At 60.6% G+C, this 19,073-nt stretch overlaps 1 protein-coding gene across 1 annotated transcript in view; it reads right to left on the bottom strand.

Moving 5' to 3' along the window:
• Positions 1–11: 11 nt before the first annotated feature.
• Positions 12–19,073, bottom strand: part of LOC119514447 (unconventional myosin-XVB-like) — a 22,523-nt gene continuing 3,461 nt past the window's right edge. The window contains 44 exon segments of the mRNA XM_037810208.1: positions 12–424; positions 547–687; positions 827–960; positions 1,131–1,264; positions 1,528–1,643; positions 1,789–1,934; positions 2,241–2,337; positions 2,453–2,530; positions 2,622–2,669; positions 2,671–2,717; positions 2,804–2,919; positions 3,013–3,086; positions 4,269–4,345; positions 4,712–4,784; positions 4,865–4,928; positions 5,041–5,192; positions 5,619–5,788; positions 5,897–6,008; positions 6,189–6,330; positions 6,411–6,529; positions 6,723–6,841; positions 6,955–7,030; positions 7,715–7,774; positions 7,936–8,048; positions 8,479–8,698; positions 8,853–8,943; positions 9,017–9,284; positions 9,365–9,481; positions 9,637–9,706; positions 9,860–10,081; positions 10,165–10,265; positions 10,374–10,472; positions 10,655–10,739; positions 10,856–10,932; positions 11,039–11,142; positions 11,360–11,542; positions 11,998–12,070; positions 12,253–12,431; positions 12,527–12,762; positions 12,913–13,008; positions 13,661–13,791; positions 14,016–14,073; positions 14,398–14,454; positions 15,167–15,260. Coding sequence (XP_037666136.1) covers positions 362–424; positions 547–687; positions 827–960; positions 1,131–1,264; positions 1,528–1,643; positions 1,789–1,934; positions 2,241–2,337; positions 2,453–2,530; positions 2,622–2,669; positions 2,671–2,717; positions 2,804–2,919; positions 3,013–3,086; positions 4,269–4,345; positions 4,712–4,784; positions 4,865–4,928; positions 5,041–5,192; positions 5,619–5,788; positions 5,897–6,008; positions 6,189–6,330; positions 6,411–6,529; positions 6,723–6,841; positions 6,955–7,030; positions 7,715–7,774; positions 7,936–8,048; positions 8,479–8,698; positions 8,853–8,943; positions 9,017–9,284; positions 9,365–9,481; positions 9,637–9,706; positions 9,860–10,081; positions 10,165–10,265; positions 10,374–10,472; positions 10,655–10,739; positions 10,856–10,932; positions 11,039–11,142; positions 11,360–11,542; positions 11,998–12,070; positions 12,253–12,431; positions 12,527–12,762; positions 12,913–13,008; positions 13,661–13,791; positions 14,016–14,073; positions 14,398–14,454; positions 15,167–15,260 — 5,032 coding nt within the window. The 3' untranslated portion in view covers positions 12–361.

The raw sequence follows: 19,073 nt of genomic DNA, 5'->3' as shown, positions 1-19,073 counted from the left end.
CTTTTCTCTCAGGGGATTTATTTCCACAGCAGCTGCTTCTCCCAGGCCTGGTTCATACTCATTTTGAGCCTGGGCCGGGGGCTGGGTGGGCATCTCCCCCAGACTGGGCCACACAAGATGCCCCAGCTGAGTTCTGGCAGCCCGCCCCTCCCCGCACCAACCCCAAGAGAGTCTGGCTCCGCCGTTTCCTGGCCAATGCTGCCCCAGCAGCCCCTGCCCCGTGGTCTCCACTGGGCTAGCCAGGCTGTGCTGCAGCAGGTTCCAGAACAGAGCCAGGTGGTGAAGGTCAAATCAGAATGATCTGTGACCACCCAGGAGGCCTCGTCTCCACCCCTCGCCCCACTTCTTGGGCAAGGCCAGGCTAATAAACGGACGAGGCGCTGCTGTCCAGCAGGAAGGCGATGGTGTGCTTTAGCTCCTGGGCCTGTCAGGGCAGAGGGCAGGTTAGGTGCGGGTCCCCTGCTGGCCCCCACCTCTGCCCTGCCCCCACTGATCCTAAGCCCCAGGTGTCACCTTCCCAGGGCAGCCAGAGGCCCAGTCTCTCACCTGCGGCAGCTCAAACCAGATGGTCTGGGGGCTGTCAGCTGAGCCGTAGTTGAGCTCCAGGCCAGGCAGCCCGTCTTCCTCCAGGGGGCTCAGCAGGTGTAGCCGCTGCATGTCCCTCAGCATGATGGAACAGCACAGTTTCTGGGGGTGGGGGAGGCAGAAGGACTTGGTTCCCTCAGGGAGGGGTCACAGTGGACCGTGGGGATTGGGGGAAGGCTGGGAGGCTGCCCAGGGTTGGGCCCAGGGGCTCTGGGCAACACCGGGCCGGAGCTGTGCCCACCTGGGAGCTGGGGTCCATGAGGATGAGGTGCTGGCAGTTGAGCCCCAGGAGGCCAGGTCCAGGCAAGGCCAGCTCACTCACGCGCAGGACCACATACACCGTGTAGCCGAAGAGGGGCAGCCGGCACATGGCCTCTGCGGGGGGGAGGGGCAGGGCATGAGTCTGGCTACTGGGATCCTGGGGTTTGGCAAGAACCTGCCCCACTTGGCCCCCCAGGGCAGATGCAGAAGCGCCCACAGGCCCACCATCCTCACCCCTTCCCTCCCAGGCCTCAGCCCCAGCAGCCCCCTTGCCCCAGACCCACTGATGAAGCTGATCTGCACTTCCTGGGGACTGTGCGGCGGCAGCTGCCTCAGCTCCTGGTCCATCAGGCGCTTTATGGCGGCCACGTTCACCTGCCACTGCAGTGGCTTCGGCACGTAAGCCAGCAGGTCTTGCCTAGGACACAGCCTGGGTCAGTTTGGTCCATGACCACCGATTATCTGATGCAGGTGCTGAGTGAGTGAGCAGGTGCCCCCTTGGGGTTAGAGGGCCCTGCCTTGGGGTGTGGGGGATAGAAGGGCAGAGCCCAAACCAGTCAGAGCCATTGAGGGCCCAAGTCAGGGGCCTTGACCTGGCGGGGAGCAGAGAGGCCCTAGGGGCTGGGTCCTTGGGGACGCGAGCAGTGGGGCAGCGAGTTCCAGGACTGAGCTGGCACTCACTCTGAGGGGGGCTCCTGGGTGTCCCTGCTGCGGTGCTGGAGGGCAGCCAGCTGGGCAAGTTGAGCCTCAGCCTGGGCACTGACCAGCAGCTTCCCCTGCAGGTAGTCCCGCAGCACCTGAGGACAGGCAGTGAGAGGGCAGCAGAGCCCCTGGGGCTCAACCCATCCCTGCCACCACCCCTCCAGCTGCCAGCCCCTCCAGCGGTCACCCAGGCTCGCACCACACTGGCTGCATGGCAGCCCAGGGGCAGGTGGGGCTGACCTGGCTGTAGAGGGTGCTGGTGTAGACAGGGTGGTCAAAGTGCAGTGGCGTCTCCCAGCTGAGCCGCCGGCTGTGCACGCTCGTGTCCTGATCCACCACCACGCTGTTGAGGTACTCGTGGGGCCACAGGGGCCGTGCCAGGTCAGCTGCTATGGGGGCAAAGTCTGCAGCACTGGCCCGACCTGCCCTGCCCTCTGTGCTGCCACCAGACCAGCCCAGCCCACAGCCCCCATGGCCACCTGCACTGCTGCCCAGGCCACACCCTGCCTGCAGCGAGTAGCCTCTGCCCCCCAGAGTCCACCCACATTCTGGCTCATGCCATCCGTCACCTGTGCTGTCTGTGCCCACCCTACCACCACCCCTCCATGGGCAGGAGATGTGCATTACCCCAGCAGTAAGGGTGCGTCCCCAACCCAGCCTGGTCACCCCTGCCTCCCTGGTGTGGGGCTCACCTTCCCCCTTGATGAGGAAGAGGGCAAATTCCTGTACTTCCTGAGGGTCTGTGACACCCATCTGCCCACAGAGCTCCTCCAGGACTTCTGCTGCCACCTGGGTGTGTGGGCAGGGGCAGGATGAGTGGGAGAGGCTCGGGGTGTCCCCCAAACCGATGCCCAAGGCGTCTTCCCTGTCCTCCTGCAGCTGCTCCTTCGCCCCCCGAGCTCACCGTGAAGGTCCGCACGTTGGTCTTGTAGTCCACACCCCCCGGCAGATGGACGAGGAGCAGGCGCACTGCTTGCCCTTTCTGCCAAGGCGGGTTGCAGAGTCAGTCTGAGTCGGCGGGCAGAGGCCCCAACTCTCCTGTGGACCCCCTCCCTGGGGTGGCCGCCCAGTACCAGGAAAGCCTGCATTTCACCCGGCGGGGGCAGACACCGGCGCCCCCCCATATTTGACCGTGCGCTGGAGATGCTCCTGGCAGCTCCGGGCCAGCTCTGCAGGAAGGAGCCAGGCAGGGGTCACCCACGTCTCCACACCCCTCCCCAAGCAGCCCCCCTCCCACTTTCTATCCCACAGGCACCTTGGCTCCGGCCCGCATCCTGCAGAAACTTGGTCACGTAGGGCATCAGGGTGGTTGATGGGGGGAAGCAGCCCGTGAGGAGGCTGAGGAAGCTCCAGCCCCGAGCACAGTGCTCCCTGCAGGGACAACCTAGACTTCAATCTGGCCAGACCCCCAGGGCAGGCTCCCGAGAGGCCCCCAGCCCGCCCCGCTGGCTGCCCCACACTCACGGCTGGGGGTGCCCCGTGACCTGCTTGACGGCCTGGCAATAAATCTCATCTCTGAGGTTCTCCTCCCGGCTCAGCTGCGGGGACAGGAAGGGCAGGTGGGCAGGGCGGGGACAGGCCTTGGGGTTGCAGAGCTGGGGGACTTTAGGGATAAGTCCTCCGCTGGGGGCCATTTTGCTCCCGGGGGCTCCGGCCTCTCGGGTCTGCCCTGGTCATCTCCGCAGGCTGCCCCTCCTCTCCCCACCTGGCAGCCCAGGGTGCCCTTGGACCTCCAGTCTCGCCCTCTCCCCAGTGGTCTCGGCTGCTCCCCTGCTTTTACCCATCCATCTGCTGACACTGCCAGGGCCCTGCCTCCGGCCCAGGCTTCTCGGCTGGATGCAGACCCCTCGGCCCAGAAGGCTGGGACTGCAGCTCAGCGGGTCCAAACCGGATCCCAGCACCACCCCGGACCCAGGAAGACATGGCTCTGGCCAAAGCTTGGTGCCTCCCTGACCCGCTCCCTCACCCCACAGGCACGTCCCCAGCAGACCCTCCATGCTTCCCATTGGGCCAGGCAGCCCCATCTCCTGGGATCGCTGCACCCACCTCCTTTAGCCCTCACAACCCCTAGAACCTCATCCAGGAGCCAGGACAGCCCTGCCAAGTCTGAGCCAAATGTCTCTTCGAAACCTCACACTGGTTTCCCATCTCTCTCCAAGTCACAAGTCCCTCCAGTGGCCTACGGGGCACAACGCGATCCGGACCCACCGCCCCCTCCCACCCCGCACCCACCCAGCTCCGGCCCTGTTGCCCTTCCCTGGCTGCGGCTTGAACGAGCCAGGTGAGCTCCGGTCAGGACCCGGGGCCGCCCGCCTGCTCTTCTCCCTGCCCCCGATGCACCCACGGTGCACTCTCCCGCGCCCTTCAGATCTCAGCTCCGTTGTCCCGTCACAAAGCCTCCAGAAGTAGGTAAAACAGCAGCCCCTCTTCCTGCTTTGTGATTGTGTCTTAGGTAAAATAATTCATCACGTCACTGCCAGACACATTTCATAATTTGCTTCCTGACCTTCTGCTCCCACTAGGATGCACGCTCAGCAAGGGCTGGGCCCGGTGGCTTTACTCACCACCAGGCCCCCAGCATGCAGCGGGAGCTCAGCACATGCTTTTGAACAATTTGAACAAGTAGTGGACAAGGGAAGGAGCCCCATTCGGGGGCAGGAGGACAGAATGAGGCTCTGCCCCGCCCCCCCCCCCCCAGCTTAGGGCGCCTGCGCGCTCACCTTCAGCAGCTGGTAGAGCAGCTCCAGCTCCTCCCTGCCCCGGGGCTTAGGCTGGTCCCCCATGAACTGCATCAGAGCTGCAGGCGGGATGAGAAGCTGGTGGGCTGGGCGGGCACATGCCCTGCCTGTGCTGCTGTCACAACTGCCATCCGCGGCTCACAGGACACCGTGAGCCCGGTGGGGCAGCTGCCACCCGCTCCGTCAACAAACAAGCTAAGGCTCGGACGGATTACATGGGCATCCGAGGCCACACACACTGTCAGTGGGGCCCCATCCGCCGCCTTCCTGTCCCCAGACTGCAGGAGTCAAAATGAGCGAGGACCCTGGAGTGCAGGAGCCACCCAGTGGGCTCCCCTGAGTTGGCAAACTGGGGTGGAGACAGGCACAGCTCAAGGAGAGCAGGGCCCCTGGGTGCCCAGGGCCCCACGGCAGCAGTCACTCACCCTGGAAGCTTTCCACAGCCTGCTTGTTTGTGTCCTCATCACAAAGACTGATGAGCGATTCCTGGATGGGAGCCTGTGGCCAAAGAAGCCGGGCCGTGACCTGGGATCCATGCATGGCATGGGCAGGTCCCCGGGTGAGACTCCTCCCCCTACCTTGGTGAACTGTACCAGGTTGGCCGTGGCCACGTCCCCAGCACCTTCCCTTGTCTGGTCAAGCCTGCGACGCGGAGGAGAGAACAGCCCTGATTGTCCGAGGTCCAGGCTGGCAGGGAGGGTGGTGGAGAGTGCTGGCCTGGGTGGGCATGGGGGTTGGGGGCTGCGGCACTCACAAAGCCTGAGGCTTCCGGAAGTAGCGCTGGGCAAACTCTTGCATGGTGTAGTTGTGGGAGTCAGTGGACAGGAAGACGTGTGCCGCAGAGGAGGGCAGGCTGGTGGCCTCTGAGTTGTCGCTGCGGGCCTGGCTCCAGGGGCCAGCAGGGCGCTGGGAGCACAGAGACTGGTGCCACCCAAGTGCCCACTGGGTTATCCCAGAGGCCCTGCCCCAGCCCCACCCCAGCCAGACCCAAGAGGAGCAGGCAGAGCAGTGGCAGTGAGCAAACACCGGAAGCCAGGAAAGTCCAGAGATGTTTATTGAGCATCTTCTATGGCGGCACTGAACTAACACTGCATGGGACACAGAATGGGGCATGGCCCAGCCCCTGCCCACAGGGAGCTTACAGTGTTGCTAGGGAGACAAAGCAGGGAAACAGTGAGAGGGCAGAGGGTGCAGTATCACACCTAGCACGTCTGCCAGGCCGCAGGAGGCGGGCGGCAGTGGTCCTCGGCAGCCCAGGGGCCTCTGGGCAGTCCACCCTTCCTTCCTCAACTCCTAGCCAGGCCCCTCCTGGGCCTCTCCAGTCTTCCTCACCTCCGAGGCCCGGTCCCACTGAGCCGGCCCCGGCTCCCCACGCTGCAGCTCACTCTTGCGCTGATTACTCTTCTGCTCCAGCGAGAAGGAAAAGTCGGGAGCAGCGGCCGGCTGCACCATGTCAGCAGGGAAGAGTCCAGAACGGCCCCCCGTGGAGCCGAACTGCCAGCCTAGAAGGCATCCAAGGAGGGTACCAGGCTGGGGCCCCCACCCCAAGCCCCCTCTGCCACCATCACACCCTCCCTCATGCCAGCCCCTCCGTTTGCCCCCAAGGATACCTGGCTGCAGAGCGGCCATGGGCGAGAGCTTGATGAGGTCCCCGCGGTGGAAGCTGAGAAGGCTGCTGTCATCCGTGATGTAGCTTTGCAGGGCGATGACATAGCCGGAGTCCTGGCAGGCAGGTGGGCGAGGGGGCGGGGGGCCTGCCCGTGACTCCCCGTTCTGCCCACTCCACCTGCTCACCCAACATGGCCTCTCCCTCCACCCAGCAACCCAGAGTGCCAGGGACGTGACCCAAACTCCTAGCCCTGCCCGGGCACCCCAGACGGGCCGCACCAACGGGACACTTGCCTTCCTGAGTGTGCGCAGGAACAGCTCGACTGTGGCCCTGATGGCACCGGCCCGGGCCGTGTGCAACACCAGCTGTTCACTCTTCAGCAAGAGCTCCAGGGTGGAGCCGCCCCGGCACTCCACGCCCAGCACCTCGGCAAAGCTGCGTGCAGGCTGGGGGTGAGCAGGGGGCCTCCTCGCCGCCTGACCCCCGCCTCCAGCCCAGCCTCTGGCCCAGCCCACCTGTACGAGCAGAGGGTCTTGAGCTGGCCGGGGTGGAAGCTGGAGGCTTGGGTCACCTTGAGCAGTCTCAGCCCCCGGTGGGACACGCCCAGCAGCTGCACGTCGCTGCCACTCCCGCCCTTTGGGAAGGCGGGTGGGTCATGGCCAGACCCGGGCCCCAGGGAGAAGCCCTGGAGCTGTGCGGGGCAGCGTGGTGCTTTGTCCTTCTGCTGGGGCCCCCCACCCTCACCCCCGCTGCAGCCGGCCCCCTCCTGCACACACTGAGATCTTGCTTGGGGTCCCACCCCCCCACCATGGTCCAGCCCCACTGACCGAGACGGGGAAGATGCGGGAGAAGTAATTGGCCCAGTTGTCCCGAGCAGCCACCACGATGCGCTTCTTGACACTGTCCTCAGCGGTGGCGATGGAGTCCAGGCCAACCTCCAAGTCCCCTGTGGGCAGGTGCAGCCCAGGCCTGCTCCCACAGCCGCCCGCCCCCTCAGGGCAGGCATGGCCCCCCACAGCACGCGAGCTCCCTGACCCCAGAGTCCCCGGCCCCCCATACCCAGCAGATCCTTCATTTTGCGCCGTTCGTCCTGGGAGATCCGGATGCAAGACTCGGCAAAGGTGTCCCGCAGGATCTGGGGGCAGAGCCGGGGGTCACCACCAGGCCTGAGGGCGGGGTCCACCCGGGTTGCAGCCGCGGATGCAAGTGGAGGAGAAGATGGGGGGCCCGGTAGGGGGCCCCTGCAATACTGGGCCGCTCGCCAGGCACAAGTGGAGCAGGGAGGGCTTCAGGGCCTCTGATGCCAGAGCCTCGTCCACCCAGAACGCCTCCTTGCCCGGCCCCGCAGTGGTCGGACCCACTTCTCTTCAGCTCACCCGCCCAGAAACCCCACTGAACCCCACGAGTGCAAGGAGCACAATCGTGGTGGCTGTCAGCAACCTCGAAAGAAGACCTTGGTGGATGAGGAGAGGGGGAGGCTAACTGTAGAATGTAGGGCACAAAGGCAGAGTCCTGGGATGACAACTGGCATTTATGAAGCACCCACTGTGTGCCAGGCTCTGTGGGTACCATATACACTTGACTTTCGAGTCTCCTCTATATAAACCTGGGCTGACAACAGCGTCCACTTCTTAGGACGCCATGACGATTGAATGAGTGAGTGCATCCAAGGTGCCCCCCACGGGGCCTGGCACCCATTGAGTGCTGGCTGCTATCACGCCCCTCAGAATTGTGCTGAGCTGGCCCGGGCACTTGGCCAGGGTCCCGGGGTGCGGTCTGTCTGCAGATAGCGCAAGATGGCAGGTGGGCCCAGACTCACCTGCTGACAGAGAAGCCCAAGGCAGTAGGGGTGGCTGAAGTGCTCGCGGGGGTAGAACACCTGGGGGTGAGTCAGGCAGGTCACACCCTTGCCCGGAGCCCACCGTCCACCCCACCACTGCCCTCCCAGTCCCAAACAGGAAAACCAGGGTCTGTGTTTGGGGAGAGGGGGTGGCAGGGTTCCAGACCAGGGTTCCTCACAGCCCCCACCCCCGTGCCCACCTCCTTGCGCAGAAACAACTTCCAGGGTGCGCTGGTGTAGGAGAAGCACACGCTGCCCGAGGGCGCAAGCAGCTGTGTGGGGAGCCCCTGGTCCTCCATGGGCACCGGCAAGCCTGGCGGCAACGGGAGGAAAAACATCAGGCCAGGGCCTGCCAGGGCCCAAATGAGTGGGAGGCCCAAGGAGAGGAGACCCTTAGTCCCCAAGAACCCTCAAGGGCCCCCCCACTCTCAACCTCCAGCTACCTCACTCCTGCCCAGTGTACCCACTCCTGCCTCCATTTTCAGCCCTCAAGCGTCCCTGACCACGTCAGCCAGAGCCACCAAGGTTGTCATGGAGGTGTCAACCTGCATCGAAGACAACACCCCGTGTGTGTCAGTCCTGCAGCACCAGGCCGGCCCCGGGGGTGAGCCAGGGCTCCTCGCCATCAGCTCCAAAGTCCAGGAGCCCGCACAGCTACCCTCGGCCATGGGTGCCAGGAGGCTGTGGGAGTCCTGCCCCAACTACACGGTGACCCACCCCACAGGGTATGGGGGTTTCTTTACCACGGGGTTCAGCTGAGCAGGTTCCGAAGTCCCCGGGCACAGGCAGGGGGGGAGCTGGCGGAGGTGGGGGTGCCTCAGCAGTGGGCGGGGCCTGGCCAAACAGGTCCCGGAGGGGCCCCTGCTTCTCTTTGATGGAGCTGGAGGGCCCGAACCGGAATGGGGCCTGGGGCTGAGGGGCCACAGATGGCGGGGGGCCCTTCTCTAGGCTGGGGGACAGCGTCTGGAGAGGCACAGAGAAAGCAAGTAGACTGCCACCAGGGGGCAAGGCCACATGACCCAGGGCAGGGGGGATGGAGGCCCTAGGCCAGCTACACCCCAGAGAGCCTCACACGGCCCAGCAGGCCTGGCCTGGAGGGGACAGGACGGGCACTCACCGAAGGAGGCGAGTGGGTGCTGTGGATCCCCAGCTTGGCCAGAGCCTCGTCCTTAGGGTCATTTCTCTTCAGGAAAGATTTTGAGGGCCTCCTGGGAGAAGGGAGACGTGGCTACAGGTCCCTGAGGAGCGATCAGCCCCAGCCGCTTCCTCCCGGGGGCCCACCTGGACGGCTGCACGGGCACGGGCACGGGGCCCGGGCGGCTCTGGTACATGCGGATGATGTTGCGGATTTCCCTGCTGGGCTCTGGCCGCTGCGCCGTGGGGTTCGAGCTGTGCACTGCGGGCGCCCTGCCCTTGGCTGGCCCTTGACTGCCCCCGGGGCCCTCCTCCTCGGCCGGCTCAGCCTCAGCCTCTTTTGCAGCTTTGGCCCCACCTCGTTTTACCAGCTTTTTTGCTGTCGGGGGAGGACGAGGGGAGGGAGGAGACAGCGCTGGCCGAGGAGAGAGGAAAGGCAATCAGATGCTGGGCTAAAGGGCAGGAGCCCAGGGCCCCTCACCCATCCGCCCACACCTGCTCTCGTTTCCTCCTCTTCTTCCTCCTCCTCCTCTTCGTGCTCCTGCTCCTCCCTCTGGGCGATCTGGACCTTGGCCGGAGGTTTCACCGTCTTTACCTTGACCTGCTGCTGCCCTGCAAGTGCCCCGGACAGCCCCCTCTGTTGAATGCATTTGCCCTGCAGCCCCCACCCGGCCACGCTGATCCAGAGCGCACACCCCCTGCCCCTCTGCCTGGGCTGGGCACAGTGGCCAAGCTTCTGCCAGGGCCTGCCACCCCCAGGGTCTCACCCATCTTCTGGAAATAGTCCCGTTTCTGCTGGAAGCTCTTAGGCCGATGGGCCCTATCCTGAGCCTCTTCCTGGTCGGAAGGGAAAGTGGAGGCAGAGTCACCCTGTGGCTCCCGGGCAGCCTGGGCCCAGCAGCCTCCTCTGCTCCTCCTGCTCACCCAGCCCTGCCTCTCATCCCTGCAGCCCCAGAATGTTCTGCTCCCACCCCAAACCCCACCACTGGCCTGGCCTCGGCTGCTCTCCCTCCAGCCGGCGCCCGCTGGTTCCTGATCCTGCTCTGGCTCCTCCTGCGGGGCAGGGGACTTCTTGGGCTTGGGGGCGATGGCCGGGGGTGGGGCTGGGGGTGGGGCCGGGGAGACAGCTCTGGCGGCCTGGACCTGCCGCTGCCGCTGCTGGGTCTGCTGCTCCAGGGACAGCGCCATGGCCTGGGTAGTCATCTGCTGGGCCTGGGGTGGGGCCGGGGTACCAGGTGAGGAGCCAGACCCAGGCCCGGCCCCTCCCTGGCGGCCTCTCAGCCCTGCCCCCTCACCAGGATCAGCGCCTGCTGGTTGATGAAGTTCTGCTGCTGGGCGGCCAGCTGCCTCGTGTCTGGGCCGGGAAGCAGGGGCGGCTGCGGCTGCACCATCATGGCTGGGGGTGGCAGGGGGCTGGGGCGTTGAGCACGTGGCCCAGGCCTCTGCTCGCCTCCCGCTGGGTCCCCCCAGGACCCTCCTTCCTCCCAGGCCCGAGCCGGCTCACCTGGCATGCTGGGGACCGTCCCCATCGCTGGCATCATGGACACAGGTGCAGACATCATGGGCGGCTGGTACATGGGCATCTGCACCATCCCTGGGTACACTAAGGGGACAGGACCCTCTGGCTTGGCCCCTCCCAGGGCCACCACACCCCCTGCTCCAGCCCCAGGCGGTGAGTGGGGCACTGGCCCTGGTTACAACTGCCCGGGGGGCTCCAGCCACTCTGGGGGGGCAGGGAGGACCCACTCCCCGACTCTAGGCTGGCCTCGGGGACAGGGCACTCACCCATGGGGTACCCGCCCTGCTGTGGGGGCCCGATGGCCCCCCCTCCCTTCATGCGGCCGTTTAGGGCCCAGCCTTGTTCCAGGTCCTGAGAGGACAAAGGTTACAGGTCACAGGGTCAAAGCCACAGCCCTGGGAGAGATCAGAGGGGACAGCGGAGGCTGGGGGCCTGGCAGGGACAGGCTGCACTTGCAGGGCACTCACACTGAGGCCTGGGGAGAGGACTGGCTCGAACAGGTGGTCCAGGAAGCCGTCCAGGCTCCCCGACATCCGGGTCTCCCCTGCAGAGCCAGGCGGAGGGTTGGTGCCATGCCCTTGGGGCGTGGGGCTGCCTGCACCCCCATCCCGGGCACTCTGCCGAGCCTCACGTGCCCACTTGGCCCTTACCTGTGTGGCCGCGGCTGGGCAGCGTTGGGGCTGGACCTGGCGGGGGGCCTGGGGGCAGGGAGGGAGCCTGGACGCCAGGGGCAGGGGGCACATGTTTGGAGGCTCTGCGGAGATGGTGGGCATGGCTCAGGGGGCTGCATCACCTGCGGGTGGTGCCTAGGCTGAGGGCAGATCTAGAAGCTGCTTTGGGGGTTGCCCGCACAGGGTGGGTTAGGCGGGAGGGCTGGGCCTGTGGCAGCATCTATGAACTTGGGGTGCCAGAGGGTAGCTGTGAGGACCACAGCAGGGGCAAGGGGGCCAGCAGTGCTGGGCAGCACCTACAGGCCACGGGGAATGATGGGGTAGCTATGGGAGGTGATGGGGTAACTGTGGGGACCAGCCGGGTCCCCAGGGTCCTCAGTCTGGCCAATCAGATCCAGGGTGAAGTCACAGCCAGCCAAGTCCTGCCAGGCGTCCCCGGAGAGCAGCGACACGGACCAGCCGCGGGGGGGCACCTCCAGGCCTCTGGGTGAGCGGGTGGGGTGCGGTCAGCGAGGCAGAGGACCAGCCCGCTGGGGAAGGACGGGGTGGGCAGTGGGCATGGCCAAGGGGGTGGGATCCAGAAAGGGCCCCCCCCCACCCTGAGATACCCTGGAGGCCCCCCAGGCCTTGGGCACCGTGAGCCCCCCAGGGTGGAATCAGCTCACTCAGCAGCCCAGATCCTGTCCCTCACTGTGACACACGACCCGCCCTTCCCACCCCGGCTGGAGGATGCACCTCTATTCCCTGCCCTGTTTCATTAGAACCCGGACGGGGCCTCCCACCCTCCCTCATTTACAACTGCTCCCCGTCGCCCACCCTGGGGGGAAGTGGCCCTCGGCCCTGGGCCTGCAGGAGGCCGTGGCAGGGGAGTGGGAGGAGGATGCAGGAGGACGGGACGGCGGTCAGCGCTGGCCGCACTGCCCCCGCCAGGTCCCCACCTGCTCTGCAGGATGCGCGCGGCCAGCTGCTCCCCCGTGGTCCACGACTCCACCTCCACTGAGTAGCACTCCTCTGCAAGGGGCCGGGGGCCGGGGCCAGAGTGAGGGGAAAGCGGGGGTCCACCCTAGTGGGAAGGGGGTGCTGGGCCCATGGGGGTTCCCAAAGTGGGGAAAAAGGGGAGACCAGGGTCATGGCGGGGAGGCCAAGAGAAGGGGGTGCTGCCAGGCGGGCAGGAGGGGGCCGGGCAGTCTCACCGTTGAAGGTGAAGACGTCCAGCGCCATGCGGCCCCGCCGCCAGCCGGCCGTCCACTCGAGCTGGGTGGGCGGGTGGGACCGGGCGGCTCCGGGCACCAGCTGCGTCTGCTCCAGGGCCCCCAGCAGCTTGTGCTGGCACAGGGCGGCCATGCCCGTGGGGGCCTGGTCGGAGACAAACCTGCGGGGAGCACGGGGCTGCTGTGGGGGCTGCTGAGGGGGCTGGGGGCTGCTGGTCCCAGCCACTGGGCCCCCAGCCGCCACCGGGCCCCTTACTTGAGCAGTGGCTTCTGCAAGGCAGGCAGTGGGGCGAAGGCGCTGAGCAGGACGGCCATGAGGGCCCAGCCACGCTGGCTCTGCTGCTCGTCAGGGTTGTGCCAGAGCTGGGCCACCAGCTGGCTGAAGAGCTCGTCCCGCAGTGCCGGCCGGCGCAGGCCCTGCCGCACCAGGTAGGCCCCCAGGGTCTTCTCCTGCCAGGATGGCAGGGACCCGTCCCCCAGGAGCCGCAGCATCTGCCGGCACAGAGCACAGGGAGGGCTGGGGTCAGGGCTCCCCGGGTACGGCACCAACATGGAGCACGGGGAGGGCGGGGGTCAGGGCTCCCCGGGCGCGGCGCCAGCACCCGGCCCAGCAGGGCCAGCCCCCACCCAGGGCTCACTCACCACTCTGTTGATGTCCAGGGCGTGCTGGGGGTTCTCACCGTCCAGCCGGGTCAGGGGCTTGGCCAGGGGCTGCCCGGGCCTGGGCAGGGATGGCTCCTGCAGGGAAGAGGGGGACACAGGGACACAGAGGGGTCTGTGCTAAGGGCAGCCCCCAGGGGACACCTGCCAGAGAATGCACCCTGGGAGAAGGAGGAGGACTGGGGGGCAAAACCATCTCCACAATGCACCTAAATTGCTCTTTCTGACGAGAACACTGACTCCCAAATAGCAGGAAACAGAAAACGTGGCAAAGTACAAGGGAGGAAATAAAACCCACCCTTACCATCCCCGAGCTACAGAGCTACTCACGGTTATCACGTAGGGTCTTCCTCTCTGATCTTAATTTCTATGCAAAGATACAAACATTTCCCCACCACCACCACCACCCCACTTTGTTTTTGTAGTTGTTTTAAACAAAACTGAGATCAGTTTTGAATCCTGTTCTTTTAGCCAACATTGTAGCATGGATGGTTTCCTCTGTCATTATATATCCTTTAAGGACACCGACTTCAACGGCAGGGCAAACCCACAGGTGTAACAAGGTGTGGCATCGTGAATCTAAACAATACTGTGTTGTTAGACACGTAGGATCAGTGGATATTTTCCAGGCAATCCAGCTTTCATGCCTAGAGACACAGCTCCTGCCTAGCAGGGGCCGACTCGGGAGCAGCTGGGGACAGCCGGGAGGAGCTTAGTTCGGGGCGCCCACCTGGAAGCCGATGGAGACGAAGCTGGAGAAGGGAAACTGGTCGATGTCCGGCGGGAGGGTCAGGCTGGGCCGGGCAGTAACTTCAGGGGGCATTGACTCGGTAATGCTCTTTGCCAGGGCGAGCTGGCGGCCTGGGTGGGCACCATGAGGCAGGCCAGGAACACCCAGGCCCAGTACCCGCTCTGGTACCAACTCCACCCCTCCCCATCGGCAGCCAGTGCCCAGCCACAGGGAGCTGGGGGAGGGGCTGTGAGCTCAGGGGAGCCCGCAGAGAAAGAGGGACCCCAGGGGACAGACCCACTGCCTGGGGAAGAGACAGGGGAGGGGTTGTAGCAGAAGAGACGCCAAGACTCACCTTCCGCCGTCTTCAGCATGACGGCCAGCTCAGCCGGGATCTCCAAGCGCCCCAGCTCCTGGCAGAGAGGACCCCCTCTCAGCAATTGAGGGAGGGGGCATGGGGACCCAATGCCCCGCCTCACCCCCAGGATGACAAGCATCCCCTCCAGAGACCAAGGGTGCTGATCCTGGACCCTCCAACAAACAGGGTCCTGGGGACCCTCAGAGGGGAACCAACACAGAAGCACTGGAGAGGTGGGGTCACCCCAGCCCACCCCTCAGGTGGCACAACGGAAGCCCTGGGGGACACCCCTGGCACCACACCCTTCACCCTTCGAGCAGTGCCGGGTTCCACGGGTTCATACCCGCCCAGAACCTCCCCCAGCTTCCAGACCACCTACCATGCTTGGCGCTTTCTCCGAGGCCCTGCCGCTCTGCCAGCCACGCCAGTGCCCAAGCTGTCGGGGGAGATGCGGGAAGAGCTGATGCCCCACAGGGGGTCACTGAGTCTCCCAGCAGCAACCCCCCACCCCAGCCCAAGCTCAGCAGCCCAGCTGCCCTTTCCTGCCCCGGGGGGCCTCGGCACACAGAGGAACAAACACAGACCCCGAGGTGCCCGCTGCCTGACAGTGTGATTGGCCCTACCTGGCCCCAGCCCTCCAGAGCCCTCACCGGCCTCAGCGCTGTGGGCGTCACTGCCTGTCTGCCAGGGCACCAGGAAGAGGGCAGGAAGAAGGGAAGGGATGGTCCTGGGGGCAAAGTCCAGCCAGGGTGGGGCCAGAAAGGGGGGCAGTATGTGGGTACCGACCTTTGAGCTGCTTTATGGCCCTCAAATTTGAGTCATCCAGCAAGACAGGGGAGCAGGAGGCCCAAGGGAAGGCTGGAGGGCCCAGGATGGGGCCCAGGTAGGGAGGGGAGAGCCAGGCCCAGGGTGGGGGGACAGGAGAGATGGAGGAAGGCCAGGATCTCCAGGGGCCCCAGCCTACCCTGGCCAGCTGGAGGGAAAGGCAAGACATCAAAGAGCAACAGTCTCCTGAGGACTCAGGCATTGCATGGTTGGGTGAGGAGGGTGGACATTGCCAGTTTCTGCCAACTTGGACACCCGAGGCTGTCTGTCCAGCTTCTCCCTTGATCTCTCACAGTGCAACAGCCCCACCCAAGGCCCTTCACCTGCAGTCTCCGCCGTCTCCAGAGCAGGGGCCGGGCCACCAGCAAGATGGTGTTCAGCTGCCCCTGAGCTGCCTGCCGCCGGAGGTATTGCTTCCTGGAGGCCGGGATGGGGGTGGTGTGGAGGGGGGTCCAAACTTACCCCTCCCGCCTGGTGCCTGAATTCTCTAAGCCAAGAAATTAATGTAAAAACTGACCCCAGACCAGTGAAGCCCCTGGGTGCCTAACAGAAGCAACAAGAAAAGAATAGTGTGCTATGAAAAAAGAACAGGTAAAGTGAGCTGATGTTTAGCATCGGGGATTTAGAGCTTAGACTCTGGAGACAGACTACCTGGGTTCAAATCACTCCCTACTCTTGAGTTGTGATCCTCATAAATTACTTCACCTCTCTGCATTTCACGGAATGGGGGTTATTATAATACCTGCCCCCATGACAGACTAAATTAATTAACAGATGTTTAGAGTGGAGCCTGGCTTATTATTATTATTATTTGGTAAAGAGGAAGAACTTCTAGAAATGAAATAAAAAAAGTCATTGAAAATCTAATAGGAGATCCTGGGAGAGGTGATGTTCAAATAAAGTATCTTTGAGAATTTGCCAGATCTAAGAAAGACCTGACTCCTCAGTGAAGGGGTCCTGAGCAGGATAAACATTTAAAAATAAATTTACACCCAGATATGTCATGATGAACATGTAGTACACCTGCTATAAGGAGAAAACTCTAACAAGCCTCCACAGGAAAAAGACATAATTACCTACAAAAGAATAAAAACTAGACCAACAACAGACTTCTCATCAGCAAAAAGAGAGGATGGAAGACAGTGGAATAATATCTTCGAAGTGTTGAGGGAAAAAACTATAAATTTAGAACTCTATACCCAACTATGACTCGAGGATGTAAGTGAAATAAAGATGTTCTCAGTTGAAGACTGAGGGAATGTAGCTTGCACTAACAGTTGTTGGAAAGATTACTAAAGAATGTACTTCAACAAGAAGGAAACGAATTCCAGGAGGATGGTATGAGATGAAAGAAGAAAACATGAACAAAAAAATTGGTATCTCTAAATAAGCAGTAACTATAAAAATAAAGATTTGTGCCTGACCCTGGCATTGTGTGAATGACAATGCCTTCTTAACCAATAGGGGGAAAAGAAATGTAACAAAATAAGGTTTCAGTGGCTAAGAGATTTCAAACAGAGTCAAGAGGTCATTCTGGAGGTTACTGTTACACAAGCTTCAGGCAGATTTTGCAAATTGCCATGGTATGTCAAGCCCCAACCAACAGTATTCCCCAAAACTGTAAAGAAAACCCAGGGCTCTATCTAAGCCTCTATAAAAGTTTTGCTTATTAAATGTATGTTCCAAAAACCTCCAGATTGTACCTATGCCAGACAAGCCCTGAAACTTGGAGTTACCAGTCTCTCCCATAATATCAACCAGTTGCATTCCCCTACCCCATAATTTTGACACCCCTTTACAACATGAAAAATTTAGAATGGTCATTGCCAGATATCCCTGAAGACTGAGAAAACAATCAAATGAGAGGGAGGACTTGTAACAGAGAATTTAGGATTTAACAAATGATTATGAATATGAATCATTATATAGATATTTCTTTTTAGTTTCTAGTGTATTAGAAAAGTCAGAAGGAAATGCCTGAAATTGTGGAACTGTAACCCACACTATACTTTGAAATCTGCTCTTTAACCTGTTAAACTGCATTTTGAAATTTATCACTTTTCTGTATATATGTTATATTTCACAGTAAAAATGTTTAAAAACTAAAAAAATAAAGATGTGTGTTATGTTATGATTTTTACTAATTTCAGGGATTTAAAAATAGATATGACTAAAACATTAAAGAATAACATGAAAATAGAGGGATGGACACAGCTAAAGTGCTCTTTGTATAGTTTGGGAGGTGAGTAGAGATACTGATTTACACTGTGAAGTCAGGTATGTAGGCACGTAAATAATTTAAGATAAACTACTAAAAAATCAGAAATAGAATATTTAACTTTTAAACCAGCAGAGGGGAGAAAAAAGAATAAAGAAAAATTGTTCAATCTAATAAATCCCAGATAAAGAAGGAAAGAAGATGAAGCAAAAAAATGACAATTATTAAAAAGCATAAAATAAGATGACAGAAACAAATCCAAAAATATCAGTAACACAATAAATGTAAATGGTTACTTTTTACCACTTAAAAACCAAAACCAAAAGTCTCAGAAATCATGAATTTAAAAAAAGAGCCCAAAGAATCTTTTTCTGATTGAAAATCTCAAAACTTTTCTAAATAATCCATGGATCGAACAGGAATTCAAAATGGAAATCATAAAACATTTCCGCTTGAAAAGAGTACAACTCAAAATGTGTAAAGTACAGGTAAAGCAGTATCTAGAGGGAAAGGTATAGCATTATATGCTAACATTAGAATAAAAGAAAGGTTAAAGCATTCAACTCAAGAACTTAGAGAAAGAACACCAGAGTAAACCCAGAGAAAGTAAAAGGAAGGGAATAATGGAAATAAGAAGAATTGACCAACCTCTGTCAAGACCGATTAGGAAAAAAGAAGTGAAGGCAGAAAGAAACAACGTAAGGAGAAACACCAAGTGCTGTGGGGTTTGGTGCTGGCCAGAGGTCCTCCCAGGTCTTCCTGGCTCACCTGTCCTCTCCACGGCCCCTCCTGGGCCCTCCCTCCCGCCGGCCGCCTCTTCTGCCTCAGCCCTCATCACGCCCTCTAGTGGTTGCCCCTGGAACTTGTCATCCCCAGAACCTGCCCGCCTCCCACATCTCAAATTCAAACACCCCCATCTCCAGCCCTTGCCTCCGCTCCTCTCCTTGAGCTCAGTGCTTCTCACGCTTTAGTCTGCACTCAAATCCTTGGGGATCTTATAAACAAACAGGCTGATTCAGCAGGTTTGGGATGGGGGCATTTCTCATAAGCTCTGGATGATGCCATGGCCCCACCCCTTTCAGCAGGTTTGAGATAGGCGCAAACCTATCCTAAACTTTCTCTCTTCCAACCACACACCCACCTGCAGATGGTGCACGCTCGCTCTCCTACTCTGAGTACAGAGAAGGCCCCAGACAGAACTACTTCTTCCTCCCCAATCCATAGACCCATCTGCCTGCATTTGTCTCCTCTTCACCCCTCTTAGAATCACGGAAGCCCTTTCAGCTCTCAGTGGCTGTGCTGGTTTGAATGTATTATGTCCCCCCAAAAAAGCCATAGTCTTTGATGCAGTCTTGTGGGGCAGACGTTTTAGTGATTAGATTTGCATGGAAATGTGCCCCACCCAACTGTGGGTGATAACACTGATGAGATATTTCCATGGAGGCGTGGCTCCACCCATTCAGGGTGGGTCTTGATCAGTGGAGCCATATAAATGAGCTGGCAAATGGAAGGAACTCAGTGCAGCTGTGAGTGACATTTTGAAGAGGAGCTACAGCCAAGAGGGACACTTTGAAGAAAGCACAGGAGCTGCAAGATGAGAGACAGTTTGAAGACGGCATTTGAAAGCAGACTCTTGCTCCAGAGAAGCTAAGAGAGGACAAATACCCCAAGTGCAACTAAGAGTGACATTTTTGAGGAACTGCAGCCTAGAGAGGAATGTCCTGGGAGAAAGCCCTTTTGAAACGAGAACTCCGGAGCAGACGCCAGCCACGCGCCTTCCCAGCTAACAGAGGTTTTCCGGACACCATTGGCCATCCTCCAGTGAAGGTACCCGATTGCTGATGTGTTACCTTGGACACTTTATGGCCTTAAGACCGTAACTGTATAACCAAATAAACCCCCTTTTATAAAAGCCAGTCCATCTCTGGTGTTTTGCATTCCGGCAGCATTAGCAAACTAGAACAGTGGCCAATCCCTCATATGCTATTCCCAGCCAGGGTCTGCCTTCCTCC

The sequence above is a fragment of the Choloepus didactylus genome, chromosome 18 (genome assembly GCF_015220235.1).
Source record: "Choloepus didactylus isolate mChoDid1 chromosome 18, mChoDid1.pri, whole genome shotgun sequence".
Classification (NCBI taxonomy): Eukaryota; Metazoa; Chordata; class Mammalia; order Pilosa; family Megalonychidae; genus Choloepus; species Choloepus didactylus.
This window is presented reverse-complemented; position numbering and strand designations above follow the sequence as displayed.